The sequence below is a fragment of the Musa acuminata genome, chromosome BXJ2-8 (assembly GCF_036884655.1).
Source record: "Musa acuminata AAA Group cultivar baxijiao chromosome BXJ2-8, Cavendish_Baxijiao_AAA, whole genome shotgun sequence".
Lineage (NCBI taxonomy): Eukaryota > Viridiplantae > Streptophyta > Magnoliopsida > Zingiberales > Musaceae > Musa > Musa acuminata.
Window position 1 is genome coordinate 50,710,493 of NC_088345.1, and position 9,388 is coordinate 50,719,880.

Below are 9,388 nucleotides of genomic sequence, written 5' to 3' on the forward strand. Positions count from 1 at the left end.
TAAACCATTTAGGATGAATTATATATATTTGTTATCGTTATTTAGCTTCATAAAAAAAATCATATCCTTAGTTAAGTTAAGTTAAGACCACTTGGAAATTGATTTATGAATTTAAATAAATTTTCAGATCCTCCTTATATAATTAATATTAATGCAATGAAAACATGAAGCATAATGTAAACAAAGGGATCGGATGGAGTTGACTTATAACAACAAGTCAAACAACTTTAATCAATCATATTGTATAATGTGATTTGCATGACCTTCCTTTTAGCCTTGCAACATTCACATTTCCTGCCATATATATATATATATATATATATATATATATATATATATATATATATACACACACACAAAATAATGCTTGCACACGATCATGATTAGCTAATTGATCCCTAGTTTTCGAATCTTAATGCAACTGTCGGATAGCCCATCTTGGGTTGGATTTAAGGTTGCTCGGGTAGTTTCACGTGCGACGCACGTTTAGGAGAACACCGAGTTTACCAAAGTACCCTCGCGATTGCGCGATTTCCACAGACTTCTCCCGATTTCCCCCCCTCCATTTCGCCCGTCTTTCGAGCACTCAAGAAGGGTTTCGCCGTTCTTCCTCCGCCGCGCCGCGCCCTGAGAGCGCTCTCGATCGGTACTCCCTTTCCCATCTTTTCTTCCACTCTCTATGTCATTTGAATAGTTCTTCTCGATTTGAATGATTTCTGCTATCATATTCTCACTTTGTGATCGTCTTTCTGCATCCCCTCTAGAAAATATAGGAAGAAGTGAACTTTCTTGAAATTGACGCATTGTGGGGATTCGAGGCTCTTATTTTCCTTTTGTTCTTCATCGGTGAATATTTCTAGTCATGGAAAGCAGCAGTGATGCCAGCTACGCCGTAGCCACGGAAGTCGGCTGGTATATCCTCGGGGAGAATCAAGAACATGTCGGCCCTTATGCGCTGTCGGAGTTGCAAGGTGATTCCTTTGACGTCGTTTGCTTCTTTTGTTGTGGATTGAAGTCATTAGGAACCGCAGACGCAAAAAGGACTCATATCGACCAGTTGAATCAGAGGCAATTAGGACAAATAAAAGAAAGAAAGAAAGAAATAAAAAAAAGCCCTCTGCTCAATTGAGAGCTTCTTTTATTTTGTGAATTTGTTTGGAAATGTGCATTACGTCTTACAAATATACGTTTTATGACAGAAAACTGCCAAATTTTTTATTGGAATTCTGGATTATGAAGTGCTTGACATGTTGAACGATCTACTGTGGCAGAACATTTTGCAAATGGATATATCTCAGAAAACACCGTTCTGTGGTCTGAGGGGAGGAGTGAGTGGGCGCCACTATCCTCAATACGGGAGTTATATGCGGGGATGCCCATCAAGAAACTTGATGGTTCTGCTGCAGGTGAACAAGATATCTAATTATTCACTTCAATGTGCTGTAGATTCTGTATCTCACTTTCTTACTCTGTTTGCAGATCTGCCAGATGAAGATGATGACTTTACAAAATGGCAGAAAGAGGTTCAAGAGGCTGAGGCAGCGGCTGAGGCTTTGAAAAATGGCACTACGATTAGTGTCCTTGCTGAAGGGGGAGAGGGTCTACAGGAAGGAGCAGGTTTAGGCGCTGATGATCAGCCCACGACTCCACCTGATGGGGAGGAAGAATTTACTGATGATGATGGATCCACATATAAGTGGGATCGGGCTCTGAGGAAATGGGTTCCTCAAGTAAGTGCTTGAACTCTACAGTTTCGTCATGTTGTAAGTTTTTGATATACATGTTTGATTTTCTCATCTTGTTGTCTGCATTTTGGTAACACTTATATGAGTTACTCTTGCATTTGTGCCATTGTCTTTCTAAACCAATTGATTCCTACTCCTTCTCATCTCCATTAATTCATGGTTGTTCCATATCTTTTCACCAAGGATAACTTATTAAGTGAAAAAAGTGGGTATGGAGTAGAAGACATGACCTTTGCACAAGAGGAGGAAGTATATCTTGCACCAGAGGTTCCTGAGCCCTCAGTCTCTGAAGCAAAAGATTCCTTCACCAAGAACATGGAGTCAAAACCCGAGACGAAGAGGAAGTTGCCTGATAAGCCAACTGAAAAGAAGGTTACTTCCAATTCTTCTTTGTTTCATTTGTGTAGTTTCTATTTCTTCTACAGTTAATTTCTTTCGTTTCTACATACTGAACTGAGTGTTCGAACCTGCAGTTCATCAACTATCTTGCCCATTGCTTATCAGAATGTGCTATGTTTTATCTATCACTTACCTGGACAGCAAGTTAGAAGAGTTCATGTTGTATAGCTAGTAAATAGTTTGCTTTATTTACTTATTATCTGTGTACTCTAAGTCTAGTTGAAGATATGCTTGCGTAAAAGTTATGATACTTCTGGGCTGGAACTTTTGCAGGAAGCTAATAAACCTCCAGAGAGTTGGTTTGATCTAAAAGTGAATACTCATGTTTATGTGACAGGATTGCCTGATGATATTACTGTTGCTGAAGTAAGTCCAAGCTGAAAGAATTGAACCTCTGTGTTCATCTATTACCAGGATTGGTTTTCTTATAACTTTTTAGATGGACTCTTTCTCAGGCATGACATTGGCTTTTAAATATCTTGCAGATTGTGGAAGTATTCTCAAAATGCGGGATCATAAAGGAGGTAAAATATAAATGTCTTTTTTTTTTTGTTGCTTTTTTGCTGGAATTTTTTTTCTTATTAAATTTGTGCCTTATATCTGCTACCTACTAGTTGCTAGATCTGTGGCATGTATGGAATATGGATCGTACTAGAGTGTTTTGCCACCCTGTTTGTTTGTACTTGTCTTTGCAGACTTAACGTGAATCAGAAATTTACTGATAGAGAATAGGATAAATACGTGTTCAAGACAACTCGTCTACAGTATTTGTCAAGTTTAATTGTAACATATTAGTAGAAAGTAGAAACTCTTTACACATCATAGAAAGTTATCATCTTTAATTGCAGATAAACATCTTCGTTGGTGCTGATTCTATATCTCTCAATTTGTTTCCAGAAGTAACTTGGTGGTCTATTCTGCCTGTAAAGTGTTTAAAAAGATACGAGTTTGATGATGTCAGTTCATTATTTAACCCTTATTTAATTACCACTTCCTGAACTAGTATCGTATGCTTTATGAGCCCATAAAAATTTGCCAAATTGCATATGATTTATTTCCCGTTGTTCATGGTTTACAATATCCGGCTTAACGGTCAGTACAGGTCAGTATTTATTGGTCTAACCATGAACCAGTACATGGACCATCGATTTTTGCCATGTTTCATTTCATATGGGGCTTACTTTTTGGTACGGTTACCTTATCGAGTGCACCTTCCGGTTTTTACTGTTGGGAACAAGTATTTGGGCAGCAAACTAGGCAGCAATCCTTCGGGTCTGAAATTGTTATCAAATTTTCAATTTTTTGACAGCTGTGATAATTCTTCTCTCACCTATGATGCTCTGCTTTCACTTTCTTTCTTTCTTTCACTCTTATGCACACTCTCTCCTTTGCCTCTTCCTCCTCCCTTCCGTGTCATTGCTGCTGCCGATTCCTTCTCCTCCTCTTCTTTGCCTTTGAACCCTAATCTTCCTCCGTCTCCTCTTTCCCCCTCTTCTTTATTCTCTTTGGTCCAGGTCGTATTGATTTAGTAGTTTATTAGTACATTGATTTATGCCAACTACATACCTGTCTCGTGGTCCATTAGTAATAGCACCGGATTGAGATTTTAGGGCTTGTCATTGTTACAATTTATCTTCAATCTGAAGCAGCTTTAGATGTTGTATACACTGGCAGCCTTCATGATCATGTCTTTGTCATACCCTAATAGTTTCATGATATTACATGTCTTGATCATCCTATTGGCACACTTTATAAGCTAGTGAATTGTCATTTACAGGATCCTGAAACTAAAAAGCCTCGTGTAAAGATCTATACGGACAAAGAAACAGGTAGAATAAAAGGGGATGCACTTGTGTCATACTTGAAGGTAAATTAGTAATGTGCTTCCCATTTCGATGACCGATACATAGTAGGAAACTTGGAGTTAAAACACTATTTCATGTTTGAAATGTAGGAACCATCTGTTGCCTTAGCAATACAAATTTTGGATGGAACGCCTCTCCGTCCTGGTGGGAAGACAGTTATGTCTGTAAGCCAAGCTAAGTTTGAGCAAAAAGGTTTACTGAAAAATTATGTTGAGTTATGCTTTGTTCAATATTTATTGAAAGTTTGTTCACACCACACAAAAATAATCATTTTACTGAGTCATTTTTTACAGGAGAAGTTTTTGTAGCAAAGCAAACAGACAAGAAAAAGAAAAAGAAAATAAAGAGAGTTGAAGACAAGATTCTTGGATGGGGTAATCTCTGACCTTGTATTGAGTTGTTTGTGTTCTATGACCAAGATGAATTGTTTTTTTCATTGAGTCAAAGTGAAAACCATTTCTAATGATTTGTGTACTTAGCACTTATCATATTCTTTAGTATCTATGGTAGTAGTGTAAGATTCATGACTTCCTCGGTACTACTTTTATGTCTTCAAGTTATCATGTTTGCACGGTGGGGCATATACAGTAGAAATTAGTGTACTTTAATTCTCCAGAGGTTTTACTTGAATGACCTTATATTCTAGTTGTTTAATGTCAATTTGTCTTGGGATTTGAAGGTTGAAAACTTCTGATTTTTTTGCAGTTGTTAAACATATAGAAGAAATAAGGTTATGGTGTAGAGATTATAGAATAAAAAGAAGAATAAATATAAAAGAAAGAAAATAAGTTAAGATTCACAACCACAAACCAAAAGAAAAATTCTTCATATCATGCATGAGTCACTAATTTTATGGGTGGAGTTAACACCTTAGATTTATTAGGTTTAGACAATAAATCCAAAACTCAAAAGGTAATAATTTTTCTCTCCAAAGGCATGATTAAACTCTATTCCTAAACCACCACCATCTACCACATTGTCAACCAATGGCTGGTTGTCTCAAGGGTTCACAACTTGTTTAGAGCAATTGATACTGGTGGTCACAGACATCAAGTGTTGGGTATTTGGTACGTAGCAAAGCCTCCTAACCCAGCAAACTAGAGTCCTTGTAGGTAGCAACTGGAGGGGTCCATTGATGTCGACAACGCTAATGGAAGGCACCAGATTCCTGATAGGCAAAACCTTTGGCTTAGCGGCTAAGGGGAGGTTCATGATTGCAAATAACCTTTTCTATTTATTGTCTCCTTCCCCAGACTGGGCCAAAATTCCTTAGACTTAAAATTCCTTAATATATTGTTGTCAGGAGGTAAGGTCTTGATTCAGAGAATCATATATACTTATCTGAGGTGAAAGAAATAGCTAAACTGATACATAGTCCCAAAGTAGAATACTGTCTATTCACTCATTGCTTATAATCTTTCTTTCCCCTGATGAAAATGGTTCCATAATGATGATTAGAAGCTCAATGATTATTGCATATATACAGTTATTCTTTTGTACAAATGTCACATCTTATAAATTGTATGATTAGAAGAATCTAATTCATTTTGGTATGAACTTATGAGGAAAATCACTCTACTGAGACATATGAGAGAATAATATCTAAATATGTGATATATAAAATGTTCTATTTTCATTAGACACTGATAAGAAATGTTCTCTAAAGCTTCATGTCTTAATAATCTTTTTGAATAAATTTATAATTTGACGAGGTTCAAGGTTCCTGTCTCTAGTAGAATGGTCCATCATATGAAATTAAAGTGTTCATTTTTCTTGTTCTTATATCACTAGAGTTGTATTAATTTTATACTGTCAGTTTGTCAGATATGATTTGGTGAACAATTAGCTATACATTAAATGACAACAAAAGACACTGACCAAAGTGTCCAAGTGGAGAATAGAATTAATAATGATACCGACTGGCAGTCTTTACATGTTTTTGCAGTGGACATTCTGTTATATATTCTGAATTGTGTCATTACTCACTGTACATATTGTCTAATCATCATAACAGAATTAGATAAAAAGAACGTTCATCATCTTTCCCCACCGCTCCTGTCATCAATGTTGCAAGTCATGGCCTAGTTGTCCTGAAAAAGAAGTTTTAGTACTAGGACCATGCTAACCTTTTTTCCTCCTCGGTTAATATTAATTACTTCTGACAGATGACCATTTTTATGAGTTTGGTATATTCTGCCAATATGCTACCTGCTGTATGATATTTTCCTTCTTTTTGACTTCCATATATAATTATTAACCCTAACGATATTGTTGAAGAAATTTCAACCTTTTATTCTGTCGTTTCTCAGAATCATATGCTTTATCTCTTAGCAACTTTTAGTAGATCTTAATAACCTTGTGAAACTAATTGTTGTATAGCATCACTGATTTCTTCTTCTAGGTGGACATGATGATGCAAAGGTGACAATTCTGGCTACTGTTGTTTTGCGCAACATGTTCACACCCGCTGAGTTAAGGGTAAGCCATTGGTGCCTTGTATATATTTGTCTTTGTGATTTTGTGAACTGGGTTGATCTACGCTAGTAATACATATTTTATTGTGGTCTATGGTTCTAAGCAGGCTGATGAGAGTCTTCTGCCAGAACTAGAGCAAGATGTTAGAGAGGAATGTGTGAAACTGGGCCCGATTGATTCAGTTAAGGTATGCAATGTGGTTGTCATTTGCCACTAGGCTACAAGTCAATTTGGCAGATTATGACTGATTTGACTTTGTTACATTGCTGTTGTTATTATTATTTTCATACTGTTAAAAGGCATTTAACATCAAAATATTATTATTTTCGACCGAAGTCCAATTTACATAATGTTTGCAGATGCTGCAACAGCAGCACTCAGGTACACAAATTCATTTATGATGCCTGTTGCTCTATATCTTGTGAGCATAATGGGGAGGGGGTGCCCTGCCCAGAAACACACCTGGTAAACTATATGGGCAGTGACTCACATATGCTCAAACTAAGAACCTCTCAAGATGAAGACGGAGCCGACTATTTTGCTTGGGTGCTTCAAATTATTTTTCAGACTGTATTTTCTTTTCCAGAAAAGCAAACTGATATTAGTTAGTTAAAATGGGTATAAAAAATCCTTTCTTACATTTGAGTTCAAAACTGACAGTATGCTGGAAGGTCATTCCCCTTTCTATATCTGATTGCATCTACTAACTCTTAACAAAGTGGCAAGCCACTTTGTGGCCCTATTACCCTCTCTAAACACACGAGAAATTCTACATTCTTCAAAACAGGTTAACAAAGTGCAAAGGTCCATGATCACATTCAAATGGCCCAAGGTGGACTAATTTTCTTCATCAACAACTGCCAGTACGTCATTGAGTCAGTCTCAATATGTATTCAATGAATGCTGTCTTCCAAATCTGTTTTCAATCTATCTCTGAGCACAACAGCTTCACAGTGTAGGACGATCTCTGTTTTCTAAGTCCCTGCATCCATAAAGTACACAATTAGCCGTATCACCGCTAATTACAAAATCTATACTCCCATCCATATTCTTCCACAAACCATCCCCATGAGCAATACCAACCGACTGAAGGTTACTCCCAGCATATTCCTGTCCCTAGTGGATTACAGGAGTTGTTATAGAAACTATAATTACAGGAATTTCATATCCACAATAGCCATTAGCAATGAGGAATCAGAGGATCAACATGTCAGTATTATCACCACCATTAGCTAGTATTTTGGAATTTGGACTGTATTTAGGTAAAGACTTTTGAGATAATTTGCTTATTTCATATTTTGTATAGTTATTTGTCAGTGGTACTTATGTTGCTCGTTACAAATTGGCATACAGGTTTGTGAAAGTCATCCACAAGGTGTGATTTTAGTGAAATTTAAGGATCGGAAAGATGCTACAAAGTGCATCGAGCTGATGAATGGAAGATGGTTTGTTGCCTGAGCTCTCCGTTGATTTCAAGCATTTGCAGAACACCTCATTGAGTTCTAACATAAGAGCATCTCTGAATCATTTTTACATGTACCCTTTGATTTCAAGCATTCACAGGAACACGTAATTAAGTGCAACATGGGAGCATATCCAAATGATTTTTGGTGCCATCTTTGCATTCTGATATGTGGTTACGTAGGGAATCTTGGGAGTTTATCACAAGCAACTATGGGGATCAAAATAAGCATCATAAGACTGAAAGAAAACTTTTGCATTCTAGTCTTTAGATGATGATTTAAATAACTAAATTAGCAAAGCTAATTCTTGGGAACTTTGATTTCAGTATTGTTATTGTTTTCTTAAAGCAAATTCTTTTGAACTGGTAGAATTTTACAAAGAATTATGTAATTCTTCACTCTAGCAGTGGCAGTAAACTTATGCATGTTTTTTACACTATTTCTATGTACTCTGCAACTATTCAATGGTGGTATCGTTCTAATGGACTTTCCCTGTTCTAAAGCACTTTCCCTGCATGATGAACTTGGTTTACAGGTTTGGTGGAAGACAGATACATGCGAGCGAGGACGATGGTTCTGTCAACCATGCTCTTATTCGTGATATTGATGCCGAGATGTCAAGGCTGGAGCAGTTTGGTGCAGAACTGGATGCAGACTGACGGGTATACAGTTCCTGTCGACAAACTCCTGTTATTGCAAATTCAAAGAACAAAGAAACATAGATGTAATTTACTCTGTTCTCCATCTCCATTATTGTACCTGAATTAACACCCATGAATGGGTTAATTTTGTTTTGTTCATCTGTACATGTTATTAGGGAGGAGACCATGTTTTCGCTGGCTGAAGAACTGCAACCAAATGCTGCAAGCACTGCTAGTACAGATCCTTTTACTGTGGTATTGACCATCTTTTGTGATATTTGAATTAGCTATGTGCTGCCTACCTCAAATGGGCTGGATTTGCTCAAGTTATGCCATATCTTAGTCTGTACCGCACCCCAAAATGCTTGTACAAGTGTTTTGAGTAAGTTAGCTGCCATGTTAAAATCATAGAGTTTTCATCCAAGTCGATGGATCATCTCGTGGCTGTATTAAATCATTCTTGCTCGGCACCAACATGATGGTGGTAGTCCATATTTTTCTATATAGTTTCATTGTTGTGCTAGTAGTTGTTATCCTCCAATTTGAGCAGCTAAGGTTTCTTCCTCAATTAGTGAAGAAGTTCCACTCTGGACAGGCAGGAGAAGAAGCTCATTGTAAATATAGCAGACCTAATGAGCTGAGACTGTTGTTGATACGATATTTGAATAGAGAAATTATTTCCTCAACTTCAATTTGGATCATGCAAGCAGTAACAACAAAGGAGGGTAATTATATGCGTGGTGCAGATCAAAGATCCAGCAATCTTGGATCCGACTCTTCTGGATTTTAGTTGCGTTCAT

General features: G+C 37.0%; 1 protein-coding gene across 1 annotated transcript; it reads left to right on the forward strand.

Annotated features, from left to right (window-relative positions):
* The first annotated feature begins 494 nt into the window (after window positions 1-494).
* Window positions 495-8,996, forward strand: LOC135581131 (uncharacterized). The gene is made up of 14 exons (XM_065122707.1): window positions 495-646; window positions 765-971; window positions 1,272-1,406; window positions 1,480-1,730; window positions 1,929-2,117; window positions 2,418-2,510; window positions 2,630-2,668; window positions 3,922-4,011; window positions 4,099-4,201; window positions 4,303-4,383; window positions 6,411-6,487; window positions 6,591-6,671; window positions 7,838-7,929; window positions 8,483-8,996. The coding sequence occupies exons 2-14, from the start codon at window positions 863-865 to the stop codon at window positions 8,604-8,606; spliced, it is 1,464 nt and encodes a 487-aa protein (XP_064978779.1). The 5' UTR covers window positions 495-646; window positions 765-862; the 3' UTR covers window positions 8,607-8,996.
* The last annotated feature ends 392 nt before the right edge of the window (window positions 8,997-9,388 follow it).